General features: G+C 45.1%; 1 protein-coding gene across 1 annotated transcript in view; it reads left to right on the top strand.

Moving 5' to 3' along the window:
* LOC115136267 (cell adhesion molecule DSCAML1-like) overlaps positions 1–15287 on the top strand; it is a 199125-nt gene that overhangs the window by 42573 nt on the left and 141265 nt on the right. Inside the window, exon 3 of the mRNA XM_065023665.1 lies at positions 2541–2687. Within this exon, the coding sequence (XP_064879737.1) occupies positions 2541–2687 (147 nt within the window). The remainder of the gene's footprint in view (positions 1–2540; positions 2688–15287) is intronic.

The following is a 15287-nucleotide window of genomic DNA, read 5'->3' on the forward strand; positions in this document are numbered from 1 at the left end:
TTGGTAGGGTTTCAGACCTGTCAATCAATCACTGTGGGTGGGACATTGAGGGAAGGCGGTAGATTAGTAATCTAGTCAGAAAAGATAGTTTAGTCTAGTTGTAGAGAAATAATATAGAATTGCAGGGAATTGGTTTCAAATGTTCAAAAAATGATATACAATGTCAGACATGCATGAATAGACCTACAGGTGTTTGTAGAATGAAGCAGGTGTTAAATATGGGCTTTGCTACACAGAAAGCAGCAGTTGATTAGGCTACTCCATTGTCGACACTAATCAAATCAATAGGCCTGTATTAATATATTTCATAATACCATACCATGTGTCATAAAATATGCTGTTATAGCTTTCAATCTGTTTTCTTTTATCATCTTTTGGACCAGAATGAGGCTCTCTCTCCACTACTATTGTTCCTGCAGTGAGGAGTCAACATCTTTGTCTAATGTTTTCATCATTTATCTGCAGATAATCAAAAAGCATGAGTAGCCTACCAGTAAGCAAATTAGGGAGCAGAATGAACAGCTCTCTCACCGATGCGATCTGGTTCCGTTCACTTAAAAGTGTTCCCGATGCTCCTGAGTGGTGCAGCGGTCTAAGACACTGCATCTCAGTGCAAGAGGCATCACTGCAGTCCCTGGGTCAAATCCAGGCTGCATCACATGCCACCGTGGTTGGGAGTCCCACAGGGCGGCGCACAATTGGCCCAGCGTCGTCCTGGGGTAGGCCGTCATTGTAAGTAAGAATTTGTTCTTAACTGGCTTGCCTAGTTAAATAAAAAATGATGTAAATTTAAAATAAATCTACTTTATATTCATCACCTCCAGCACCACCCCAACATCAACATATGTGAAAATGGCGCGTTTCTGTTTTGTAGTAAAAAATATAGAGGAAGATAAGTGTTTCCAATGACATCATCAACCAATTAGTAGACAATTAGAAGGCAAGGCCTACTAATAATTGGTTAAAATCACACGATGCACACCGATGATGTCATCATTGGAAAAACTCTTTCTTCTTTACTACAAAACATAGCTGTTAGTCCGTGAACAACTCATCACTAGGCTACACTGATAAGTCACTTTATCGCTCTCTGGCAAGTCTCGACATGGGCTTCGAAACCTAGGAAAATACAAACAAGATCGTTGGTTTACTTGTCCTGGTGTGATACCATGGACATGTCACTACGTTGTATGATTTAAGCAAAAGGATATAGGAGATTGACTTTATTCAGTCAGTTTGACACCTTTAATAATAAACTAGTCAACACTTGTTCTTTCTGTCGTCAATCAAACCACAGTAATAGCCTATGCGTCCCGACTCTGTGGCTGTGTAGGCCTCTGAAACACGCAAAAGAAAATAGATTAATGCGCCACAAAACAATAATTAAGTGGATTTAATTTCAATTCATTGTTACCCCTGTACATTCACTCACAGGAGGCCATGTTCATGCTCCCCTTTGACTGCAACCAACCACAGCACACGTAAATAGAACAGGTACTGAGAGGCGGGACCAACAGCAGACTGACAAACCAGCAGTGTGTCGCTGTCATCTCTCGCTTTGTAACCAAGCGTAAAAAGAACCAAAGCGGAGTCCCTACATCTGTTTTTCAGGGGAAACGGAAGTTAGGTTGAAAATAATCTATCCCCGAAAACCGGAAAGCATCCGCTTCCTGCTGACACGGTGGAGAGTGCTGGCTTTGTGACTGACAGGTGCCTGTCCTGTCAATAGATCACTAGAAGATGCATATAGTTCATTCTAGTGGGAGAAGACTATACAGACTTTTCTGACAAGTGAATTCAAACATTTTGATGTAAAGAAGCCTAGTTAATAATTAAGAGTCTATTGGCGCACCCGTGTGCACCAATCTAAGAAACATAATAAAAAGATCCCCATCAAAATGCGTCAATTTAAGCTAGAGAGATCAGTTGTTGCATGGGCTGCGTCTCAAACCACCGTGTCCTCCTATGTCAGCGTTCTGCGGGGGAAGGTGGCCGAGCTATAGCGGTGTTTGGCAGACCATGAGACATCCCGCAAAATCAGTCTTCTCACAAGAAACGTTGGTAGCGTGCGAACGGGTTGGCCTACAAACTAATATGACCCCCAGTGTCCCGGGACTAGTCTGAAGGTAACCCATACAAACTAATATGACCCCCATAAGTGTCCCGGGACTAGTCTGAAGGTAACCCATACAAACTAATATGACCCCCATAAGTGTCCCGGGACTAGTCTGAAGGTAACCCATACAAACTAATAGAATGATAGAGGTAGTTTTGTGTCTAAAAAACTAAAATATTTCCTGAGCTTTCTTATATCTCCTAGATATAGGACAGACACTTCAAAACCTTATTCCCTATGAAGAAAATGTTTTTATACCTAATGGGGTCCTAAAATTCAGAATCAAATAGCTACTTTTAAAGGGAATTAATGAATTGGAAAAGTAGCCGGCTGACAATGAGTATGTTATCAGCCAACACTTATGGAAAACACTGTCATCTGAATAAAATACCTCCTTGACACTTCGTCTCTCTCTGTATAATAGTGTTCAGGGAGCCGTACACGGTGCGTGTTGCAGACCAGCGCTCCATGCGGGGCAACGTGGCCGTGTTCAAGTGCCTCATTCCCACCGCCGTGCAGGACTACGTCAGCGTGGTGTCCTGGGAGAGAGACACCGTTTCCATCATCCCAGGTAGGACAACACAGGAAATAGATGGGATGGGCCAGGGGACAGGGAGGGGACAGGGAGGGGAGAGGGGACAGGGAGGGGACAGGGGACAGGGAGGGGACAGGGAAGGGCCAGGGGACAGGGAGGGGACAGGGAGGGGACAGGGAGGGACAGGGGACAGGGAGGGGACAGGGGGACAGGGAGGGGACAGGAAGGGGACAGGGGACAGGGAGGGGACAGGGTGGGGACAGGGGACAGGGAGGGGACAGGGAGGGGCCAGGGGACAGGGAGGGGACAGGGATGGGCCAGGGGACAGGGAGGGGACAGGGAGGGGGCCAGGGGACAGGGAGGGGACAGGGATGGGCCAGGGGACAGGGGAGGGGACATGGATGGGCCAGGGGACAGGGAGGGGACAGGGGAGGGGCCAGGGGACAGGGAGGGGACAGGGATGGGACAGGGAGGGGACAGGGAGGGGACAGGGATGGGACAGGGAGGGGACAGGGGAGGGGCCAGGGGACAGGGAGGGGACAGGGGACAGGGAGGGGACAGGAGGGGACAGGGGACAGGAGGGGCCAGGGGACAGGGAGGGGCCAGGGAGGGGACAGGGAGGGGACAGGGATGGGCCAGGGAGGGGCCAGGGGACAGGGAGGGGACAGGGATGGGCCAGGGGACAGTGAGGGGCCAGGGAGGGACAGGGGACAGGGAGGGGACAGGGAGGGGCCAGGGGACAGGGAGGGCGGGTACGGGAGGACTGTGGTAAAAGAAGTTAAGTGTTACGTTATTATTTGTCTGTAATGAAGTTCCCTCTGTAAGGGTGTTTGTGTGTGAGTTTGAATAAATGTGTCCAAATGCCTGCAATTTACAATGCATACATTGTGTGTGTGTGTGTGTGTGTGTGTGTGTGTGTGTGTGTGTGTGTGTGTGTGTGTGTGTGTGTGTGTGTGTGTGTGTGTGTGTGTGTGTGTGTGTGTGTGTCTTTGCACCTGACCTAACTCTAGCTCCTGCCTGCTGTCTGCCTGCTCACTGTTCTGGATCACTGACTCACCCCTACTCCAACTCTCTTCAGCCATCCCTCCCTCTCGTTCACTTTTTCTCTCATCATCTTTCTCGCTCTTCTCTCCCTCTTCTATCTTGCTTCTCTTTCCTCCATCTCGTTCTCTCTCACACTCCTTTGCTCTCTTCCTACATCTTCCCCCTCTTTCTCTCTCTTCACCTTCACCACTCCCTCCCCAACCTTGTTTCTCTCCATCCATCTTTCTTTATCTATCCCAGCATCTAAATTGATTGACTCCATTGATTGTTCTGTTCTTGTTTTCTTGTTTCTGTATCGTTATCCTAATTTACATCCGTTGCCAAAGAGCCTTTTACATTTTCCAACTTCTACAGTATGTTTCCCGTACTTTCCTTTCTGTTGGGTATATTTCTACGTCCTCCCAATATCCCTCCCTGTTCCTCTGCTCTGTCCTTGAAGATTAGTGCTACAATTAGAGACACTGGATGTCAATATCCCCACATTCATCTTCACTAACCTAATGTGTGTGTGTGTGTCTGTGTGTGTCTGTGTGTGTGTGTGTGTGTGTGTGTGTGTGTGTGTGTGTGTGTGTGTGTGCGTGCACTGCACACATGTTAGTGTGTTCATTTGTTGTTTTTGTTATATACACTACATGACCAAAAGTATGTGGACACCTGCTCGTCAAAGATCTCATTCCAAAATCATGGGCATGGAGTTGGTCCCCCCTTTGCGGCTATAACACCCTCCACTCTTCTGGGAAGGCTTTCCACTAGATGTTGGAACATTGTTGCGGGGACTTGATTCCATTCAGCCACAAGAGCATTAGTGAGGTCGGGCACTGATGTTGGGCGATTAGGCCTGGCTCACAGTCGGCGTTCCAATTCATCCCAAAGGTATTCAATGGGGTTGATGTCAGGGCTCTGTGCAGGCCAGTCAAGTTCTTGCACACAGATCTCGACAAACTATTTCTGTATGAACCTCGCTTTGTGCACGTGGGCATTATCATGCTGAAACAGGAAAAGTGCCTTCCCCAAACTGTTGCCACAATGTTGGAAGCACAGAATCGTCTACAATGTCATTGTATGCTGTAGCGTTAAGATTTCCCTTCACTGGAACTAAGGGTCCTAGCCTGAACCATGAAAAACATCCTCCAAATCATTATTGCTCCTCCACCTTTACAGTTGGCACTATGCATTGGTGCAGGTAGCGTTCTCCTGGCATCCGCCAAACGAGATTTGACCGTCAGACTGATGGTGTAGCGTGATTCATCACACCAGAGAACTGCTCCGGAGTCCAATGGCAGCGAGCTTTACACCACTCCAGCTGACGCTTGGCATTGCACATGGTGATCTTAGGCTTGTGTGCAGCTGCTCTGACATGAAAACCCATTTCATGAAGCTCCCGACGAACAGTTATTTTGCTGATGTTGCTTCCAGAGGCAGTTTGTAACTCGGTAGTGAGTGTTGTTTCCAGAGGCAGTTTGGAACTCGGTAGTGAGTGTTGTTTCCAGAGGCAGTTTGTAACTCGGTAGTGAGTGTTGTTTCCAGAGGCAGTTTGTAACTCGGTAGTGAGTGTTGTTTCCAGAGGCAGTTTGTAACTCGGTAGTGAGTGTTGTTTCCAGAGGCAGTTTGGAACTCGGTAGTGAGTGTTGTTTCCAGAGGCAGTTTGGAACTCGGTAGTGAGTGTTGTTTCCAGAGGCAGTTTGGAACTCGGTAGTGAGTGTTGTTTCCAGAGGCAGTTTGTAACTCGGTAGTGAGTGTTGTTTCCAGAGGCAGTTTGTAACTCGGTACTGAGTGTTGTTTCCAGAGGCAGTTTGGAACTCGGTACTGAGTGTTGTTTCCAGAGGCAGTTTGGAACTCGGTAGTGAGTGTTGTTTCCAGAGGCAGTTTGTAACTCGGTAGTGAGTGTTGTTTCCAGAGGCAGTTTGTAACTCGGTAGTGTGTTGCTTCCAGAGGCAGTTTGGAACTCGGTACTGAGTGTTGTTTCCAGAGGCAGTTTGTAACTCGGTAGTGAGTGTTGTTTCCAGAGGCAGTTTGTAACTCGGTAGTGAGTGTTGTTTCCAGAGGCAGTTTGGAACTCGGTAGTGAGTGTTGCTTCCAGAGGCAGTTTGGAACTCGGTACTGAGTGTTGTTTCCAGAGGCAGTTTGGAACTCGGTACTGAGTGTTGTTTCCAGAGGCAGTTTGGAACTCGGTAGTGAGTGTTGCTACCGAGAACAGACAATTTTTCTCGCTATGCGTTTCAGCACTGTCCAGTTCTGTGAGCTTGTGTGGCCGACCACTTTGTGGCTGAGCCATTGTTGGTCCTAGATGTTTCCACTTGACAATAACAGCACTCACAGTTGCAGGGCAGAAATTTGCAGGGCAGACATTTGCAGGGCAGACATTTGACGAACTGACTTGGAAAGGTGGCATCCTATGACGGTGTCACGCTGAGAGTCACTGAGCTCTTCAGTAAGGCCATTCTACTGCCAATGTTTGTCTTTGGAGATTGCATGGCTGTGTGATCGATTTTATACACCAGCAATGGGTGTATACGTCAGAAATGGGTGTGGCTGAAATAGCCGTATCTACAAACTTTTATATATATATATATATATTGTGTGTATGCATGTATATGTCTATATTCATTATCATGGATATTACAACAGATAACAATAAAAGTCTCCAATGCTGTGTTGTGAAGTGAAACTCTGACAATAACAAAGTGGAAGGTGGAGAGGGAGAGAACAGAGAGGAGAGAAGAGAGAGGAGAGAAGATAGAACAGAGAGGAGAGAACAGAGAGGAGAGAACAGAGAGGAGAGAACAGAGAGGAGAGAACAGAGAGGAGAGATCAGAGAGGAGAGATCAGAGAGGAGAGAACAGAGAGGAGAGATGAGAGGAGAGAACAGAGAGGAGAGAACAAAGAGGAGAGAACAGAGAGGAGAGAACAGAGAGGAGAGATGAGAGGAGAGAACAGAGAGGAGAGAACAGAGAGGAGAGAGGAGAGAACAGAGAGGAGAGAACAGAGAGGAGAGAAGAGAGAACAGAGAGGAGAGAAGAGAGAACAGAGAAGAGAGAACAGAGAAGAGAGAGGAGAGAACAGAGAGGAGAGATCAGAGAGGAGAGATCAGTGAGGAGAGATCAGTGAGGAGAGATCAGTGGGGAGAGAACAGTGGGGAGAGAACAGAGGGGAGAGAACAGTGGGGAGAGAACAGAGAGGAGAGAACAGAGAGGAGAGAACAGTGGGGAGAGAACAGTGGGGCGAGAACAGAGAGGAGAAAACAGAGAGGAGAGAACAGAGAGGAGAGAACAGTGAGGAGAGAACAGAGAGGAGGGAACAGAGAGGAGAGAACAGAGAGGAGAGGAGAGAACAGAGAGGAGAGGAGAGAACAGTGAGGAGGGAACAGAGAGGAGAGAACAGAGAACAGAGAGGAGAGGAGAGAACAGAGAGGAGAGGAGAGAACAGAGAGGAGAGAACAGAGAGGAGAGAACAGAGAACAGAGAGGAGAGGAGAGAACAGTGAGGAGGGAACAGAGAGGAGAGAACAGAGAGGAGAGGAGAGAACAGAGAGGAGAGAACAGTGAGGAGAGAACAGAGAGGAGAGAAAGAGAAGAAAGGAGGGTAGTGGGGCAAGAACAGCCTTAGGCCCTGGCAGATGGCCTTCTATATGCACACACACACGCACACGTACCCACACACACACAAACAAACACAAACACATAGGCAGTGTAAAAAAATGAATGGGGGGTGTATGTGTGAGATACATTATGCTCTGTCATTGGGGGGTGTATTTGTGAGATACATTATGCTCTGTCATTGGGGGGTGTATGTGTGAGATACATTATGCTCTGTCATTGGGGGGTGTATGGGTGAGATACATTATGCTCTGTCATTGGGGGGTGTATGTGTGAGATACATTATGCTCTGTCATTGGGGGGTGTATGTGTGAGATACATTATGCTCTGTCATTGGGGGGTGTATGTGTGAGATACATTATGCTCTGTCATTGGTGAGGAGCTTTGACAGACTACCTGGTATTTTACAATCGTAATTATCAGCATGTTTTTACACTATCTATTTCTATGAACTGTAATGCATTGCATATTACACAACATTTAAGTGTGATTCCATGTACAGTTTTCTATTGTGCAGTGAGTTTGTTGTTATTATTGTTGTGTAATGTTGTGTGCATTGCACTGTACTCTGGCTGCTACTGTGTGTAACTAGGGATATAAAGGTCAGCTGATGAGCACAGAGAGTGAGAATGGTGAACTGCTCACTGAACTCAGTCAGCAGCATTCCTCCACACAGCAACATCGTAGTCAATAACACCACACATCACAGTTAAATACCATTTTTTACAATGACTTTGGCACTAATTTCAGAGCCTTGTGGTCATTTTTCAAAATGGGGGACTCATTTATCATGAAATACCATAGGAACATCCATTTAGATCACCCACAAACAAGATACTGATAGTTTCACTGTGTAGTTGTTCATACAATCATTACATATTGTAGTACAAAATATGTGACACATGTTTCATTATGGTACTACACGTAAATACATCACTGTAAAATGACTAGTAGAGAGAATACTACAGACACAGTGGAATTATTGAATCAAATCTGAAAACCCTCTAAAAATACATTTTGGAAAGAGAATTACTGATTATAATGATGTAGAATTTTGGGGGAATTTTTCAAAACAGGCATCTTGAAACTGAACATACCTGAACATACTCAGTCCTCAGTTGCTTCACTCGGTCTGCATTTCTTTTAAAAGGCACACAGTATAGATGTTTTAGAGACACCTGGTGCCTTTTCAGCATGCGTGCAATAGTCAGCAAACTGATGGCTTCCACATTGTTGAACATGTCGTCATTGTCCAAGATGTGCTGCCGGATTTCTGTAAGGTGAATATCATTTCTGGCCCGAACCAAATTGACCACAGCCCGCCCTAGTTGGTCAGTCAGAATTGTTCCTCTGCCTCCTCTATTTGGCCTAGTCTCAATTCTGCAGGGAAAATGACAGTAAGAACACATTTAGTCACATCACCTACTGTGTGGTACACATTGGCATGCAGTATACAGACATTTGACAACTGGCAGTAGCCTAATGTTTAGTGCATGCTGAACACTTACCGGTTCTCATTGAGGAAAGTTCTGATGATTGAGGCCACCATGATCTTCTGAGGTTTGGTTGAATCATTGTAGCTGCCTCAGTCATTGTCATGCCATGATTTACAACATGGTCTACAACTATTGCTCAGATTTCATTGGACACTCTCTGCTGTTGCTGCCGCTGTCTTGGCCCGTGGCCTTGTCCTCTACCACGTTCTCCCACACCTCTCAAACGAGGCCCACGACCACCTCTCAGAAGGGGTGCTTGTCCCCTGCCCTTCCTTTGACCACCACGTCTTCCTCCTCCCCCTGCTTGACCTCTATCGTGACCTGGATCACCTGCCGGCTCCATGTTATCACTATGTTGTTGTAGGTGGATACGACTCATTTCACTATTTACTCGTACCACAGTGTGAAATCAATCACCACTAACGAGTTGGCAGTATTGGAAAAGCCATTACAAGGGCCTGCATACATACACTTTACTAGGCACACCTGCGTGTTAACGCCAGTCGCCTGCTCCTTCTAACAGCGAATCACGTGGCTGCCTACAGCTCAATATATAGAGTAGATAGAGTAGAGAGCATTAGAATGGGCAAGATGTGTAATCTAAGAACCTTTGACCGTGGTATGATTTGTTGATGCCACACATGGTGATTCCAGCATCTCAGAAACAGCTGCCCTCCTGGGATTTTTACGCACTACAGTCTATAGAGTTTACAGAGAATGGTGCGATAAACAAAACACATTCAGTGAGCTGCAGTTCTGTGGTTAAAACCACCTTGTTAATGAGAGAGGTCAGAGGAGAATATCTAGACTCATTCAAGCTAACAGAAAGGCCACAAATACTCAAAGAACAGCTGTTTAAAACAGTGGTGTGCAGAAGGGCATCTCTTAACGTACAACACCGTGAATAATTCAGGCTTTTGTGGAGGCAAAAGGGGGTCCTACCCAGTACTAGATGGGTGTACCTAATAAAGTGGCCGGTGAGTGTACAGTAATGTCAAATCTGGAAACATGGTCTGGAAAAGTGGTACATGGGACCATAGAAAGTGTCTGATAAAGAATGATGATGAAATATTGCATCCATAGATAATGTAGTCCAATTGGTTCATGTTCCACGGTAATTGGTGTCAATGGATCTCGTTATCCTGAAACTTTCATGATCTAAACATGGAATATTGTTAGTCAGTTTCCATAAAACTATGCATTAAGAGTAACGCAACAGTTACTTATCATTTTGAGCTGTTGTATCAATTGATAGTTAGATCATTGTAATGAAATGAATAGACAGTCATCTCAGATGTAATGTGTGAATTACATTTTGAAATGGTAATACTTTGATGTTAAGTTGTGTCATTTTGAACAGGTGATTTTAGTTCAATGAACAAATGTTTTTTATTAGCTTTATGTGTATTGTATCCAAGCAATTGGAAATAGTGTTAGAGTTCACAGTTAAATAACACCACACATCACAGTTAAATAACACTACGCATCACAGTTAAATAACACCACACATCACAGTTAAATAAATAACACACAGTTAAATAACACAGTTAAATCACATCACAGTTAAATAACACTACACATCACAGTTAAATAACAACACCACAGTTAAATAACATCACAGTTAAATAATCACTACACATCACAGTTAAATAACACCACACATCACAGTTAAATAACACACCACACATCACAGTTAAATAACACCACGCACAGTTAAATCACAGTTAAATAACACAGTTAAATAACACACATCACAGTTAACACCAAATAATAACCACGCATCACAGTTAAATAACACCACACATCACAGTTAAATAACACTACACATCACAGTTAAATAACACCACACATCACAGTTAAATAACACCACGCATCACAGTTAAATAACACTACACATCACAGTTAAATAACACCACACATCACAGTTAAATAACACCACACATCACAGTTAAATAACACCACACATCACAGTTAAATAACACCACACATCACAGTTAAATAACACCACGCATCACAGTTAAATAACACCACACATCACAGTTAAATAACACCACACATCACAGTTAAATAACACCACACATCACAGTTAAATAACACCACACATCACAGTTAAATAACACTACACATCACAGTTAAATAACACCACGCATCACAGTTAAATAACACCACACCGCACAGTTAAATAACACCACACATCACAGTTAAATAACACCACACATCACAGTTAAATAACACCACACATCACAGTTAAATAACACCACACATCACAGTTAAATAACACCACACATCACAGTTAAATAACACCACACATCACAGTTAAATAACACCACAGTTAAATAACACCACGCATCACAGTTAAATAACACCACACATCACAGTTAAATAACACTACACATCACAGTTAAATAACACCACACATCACAGTTAAATAACACCACACATCACAGTTAAATAACACCACGCATCACATTTAAATAACACCACACATCACAGTTAAATAACACCACACATCACAGTTAAATAACACCACGCATCACAGTTAAATAACACCACGCATCACAGTTAAATAACACCACAGTTAAATAACACCACACCGCACAGTTAAATAACACCACACACCACAGTTAAATAACACCACACATCACAGTTAAATAACACCACACATCACAGTTAAATAACACCACACATCACAGTTAAATAACAACACGCATCACAGTTAAATCACAGTTAAATAACACCACGCATCACAGTTAAATAACACCACAGTTAAATAACACCACACCGCACAGTTAAATAACACCACACATCACAGTTAAATAACACCACAGTTAAATAACACCACACATCACAGTTAAATAACACCACACATCACAGTTAAATAACACCACACATCACAGTTAAATAACACCACAGTTAAATAACACCACACATCACAGTTAAATAACACCACACAGCACAGTTAAATAACACCACATTTAAATAACACCACACATCACAGTTAAATAAGACCACACAGCACAGTTAAATAAGACCACACAGCACAGTTAAATAAGACCACACATCACAGTTAAATAAGACCACACAGCACAGTTAAATAACACCACACAGCACAGTTAAATAACAGGATAAAAAGAAACAGAATACAGCTAAGCACAGGCAAAATCCTAGAGGAAAACCTGGTTCAGTCTGCTTTCAACCAGTGGCTCACTGTTCCTAGGCCGTCATTGAAAATAAGAATTTGTTCTTAAGTGACCTGCCTAGTTAAATAAAAAATCTCTCTATATATATATAATATACAGTATTGTACACAGCAGTACAGTATACAATATACATTATTGTACACAGAAGCACAGTATAATATATACAGTATTGTACTCAGCACAGTACACATTATACACAATACAGAGCTCAGTGCTATGCAGTTAAATACATTACACAACACAAAATACCCACTAGTGTTTCTAGCCCAGCACTAACACACCTACTAATCATCTAGCCCCTTATTAGCTGAATCAGGTGTGTAAGAATGGCCTGGGACAAAAATGTGTACCCTTTTTTATCCCCATGCGGGACCAGGATTGGATATCACTGCACTCCAGGACAGCATTGTTTAAGGACCACCCCAATCAACAAAGGAGACAATGACCTAATCATAATAACAGCACAGCAATCTAGTATTCTCTCTGTGTGCAATATGACATAGCTCTGAAACCCACCTCATCTGCCATACAAATCTGGAATCTGGCTGGAGTGGCATGCACTCTTAGCAACGCACTCTCTCCCACTCACACACACACGCAAATACACTTCCACCACAGACATATATAACTGCCACACATAAACACAATTTAAATGATTGGGGAATAGTGAGAAACATGCATGATTAGCTAGGTTACATAAAGGCTCAGATGGGTCAGTAAACTCTGGACTTCCCCTTGATTGACAGCCCTGCTCCTCGTTCAGCCAATCAGCTGTCCCCTCGTTCAGCCAATCAGCTCTCTGTTCACCTCTCGAATTCAGACCCTCTAACCTACCTGCTCTGTCCATACCATGACCTCCTCTCCTCTCTTTCTCCATCTCTTTCTCTCTGTCTATCCATCCTCTCTCTTTCCCTCCCACTCCTCTCTTCAATAGACAGGTCAGAGCACAGGAACCCAGATCTAAATACTGCTCAGATAGGCCTAATGAAGACAGGGAAATTGAAATTGATTTTGTGTGCGTAAGCTCTCTGGCTATCTAGCTATCTGGGGACAGCCCAATAATTGGATGGTCATGGTAAACAATGACAGGTGTCTCTCTCACAGGAGAGCGTGTGTGTTTTAGTGTGTGTTATTGTGTGTGTGTGTGTGTGTGTGTGTGTGTGTGTGTGTGTGTGTGTGTGTGTGTGTGTGTGTGTGTGTGTGTGTGTGTGTGTTAGTTTGTGCTAGTGTGTGTGATGGACATAAATAAGATGTGTATTGGTATATTTGTGGTTGTGTGTTTGAACTGATTGTAACTGAAGGACAACCAGGATGAATGCTGTGTTAGGAATTGAGTTATCATTACAAAAATGATAACTCATTTGGTTTTTTCAATTTAATATCAGTGTTTCAAATTCCAAAATCGATTTCCCTGAAGAAATGTCAAACAGACTTTCTTCATAATATGGTTTAACATGGTTTAATATGTTTATGGACATGGTGTGTGGATGGAGTCAATTACTGTAGTGTGTGTGTGCTAGGAGATATTTCCAAAGAGGTAGTCCTTAATCGATTTATTTGGCCTCAATAATTCCACATAAATGCCAAAATACCCTGCTCTCTCTCTCTTTCCCTCTCTCTCTTTCCCTCTCTCTTCCTCTCAGTTAATTTAACATAGGGTTTCCTGATTGCTTTTAGCATTAATATTCTAATAAGGCTTGTGTATAAATAATTAATGCAACCTAGCAACAAGCCTACCTCTCCCCTCCTCTCTCTCTCTCTCTCTCTCACACACACGCACACGCACACACACACACACACACACACACACACACACACACACACACACACACACACACGTTCTCTCTCACCTGTCACGTTTGTGCTCTCTCCCGCTTTCTCTTTTTCCCTCTCTCACTCTCTCTTTATTTCCCTTCCTTAGAGCAATTTAGTGGGATTTGAAGCATTGGGAATTAAAAGGGATTAGATGAGGGAGATCATGGAAAGGAGGGAAGGGGGAGGAACTGTGAGAGAGAGGTGAGGAACCAGACAAGAGGGGGAGGAACTGTGAGAGAGAGGTGAGGAACCAGACAAGAGGGGGAGGAACCAGGCAAGACGGGGAGGAACTGTGAGAGAGAGGTGAGGAACCAGACAAGAGGGGGAGGAACTGTGAGAGAGAGGTGAGGAACCAGACAAGAGGAGCAGGCACCAGGCAAGAGGGGGAGGAACTGTGAGAGAGAGGTGAGGAACCAGACAAGAGGAGCAGGCACCAGGCAAGAGGGGGAGGAACTGTGAGAGAGAGGTGAGGAACCAGACAAGAAGGGGAGGAACCAGGCAAGAGGGGGAGGAACTGTGAGAGAGAGGTGAGGAACCAGACAAGAGGAGCAGGCACCAGGAAAGAGGGGGAGGAACTGTGTGAGAGAGGTGAGGAACCAGACAAGAGGAGCAGGCACCAGGCAAGAGGGGGAGGAACTGTGAGAGAGAGAGGTGAGGAACCAGACAAGAGGGGGAGGAATAGTGAGAGAGAGGTGAGGAACCAGACAAGAGGGGGAGGAACTGTGAGAGAGAGGTGAGGAACCAGACAAGAGGGGGAGGAACTGTGAGAGAGAGGTGAGGAACCAGACAAGAGGGGGAGGAACCAGGCAAGAGGGGGAGGAACTGTGAGAGAGAGAGGTGAGGAACCAGACAAGAGGGGGAGGAACTGTGAGAGAGAGGTGAGGAACCAGACAAGAGGGGGAGGAACCAGGCAAGAGGGGGAGGAACTGTGAGAGAGAGGTGAGGAACCAGACAAGAGGGGGAGGAACTGTGAGAGAGAGGTGAGGAACAAGAGGGGAGGAACCAGGCAAGAGGGGAGACAAGAGGGGAGGAACCAGGCAAGAGGGGGAGGAACTGTGAGAGAGAGGTGAGGAACCAGACAAGAGGAGCAGGCACCAGGCAAGAGGGGGAGGAACTGTGAGAGAGAGGTGAGGAACCAGACAAGAGGGGAGGCACCAGGCAAGAGGGGAGGAACTGTGAGAGAGAGGTGAGGAACCAGACAAGAGGGGGAGGAGTAGTGAGAGAGAGGTGAGGAACCAGACAAGAGGGGGAGGAACTGTGAGAGAGAGGTGAGGAACCAGACAAGAGGAGCAGGCACCAGGCAAGAGGGGGAGGAACTGTGTGAGAGAGGTGAGGAACCAGACAAGAGGAGTACGCACCAGGCAAGAGGGGGAGGAACTGTGTGAGAGAGGTGAGGAACCAGACAAGAGGAGCAGGCACCAGGCAAGAGGGGGAGGAACTGTGAGAGAGAGGGGAGGAACCAGACAAGAGGGGGAGGAACTGTGAG

This window comes from Oncorhynchus nerka, linkage group LG10 (genome assembly GCF_034236695.1).
Source record: "Oncorhynchus nerka isolate Pitt River linkage group LG10, Oner_Uvic_2.0, whole genome shotgun sequence".
Taxonomy (NCBI): Eukaryota; Metazoa; Chordata; class Actinopteri; order Salmoniformes; family Salmonidae; genus Oncorhynchus; species Oncorhynchus nerka.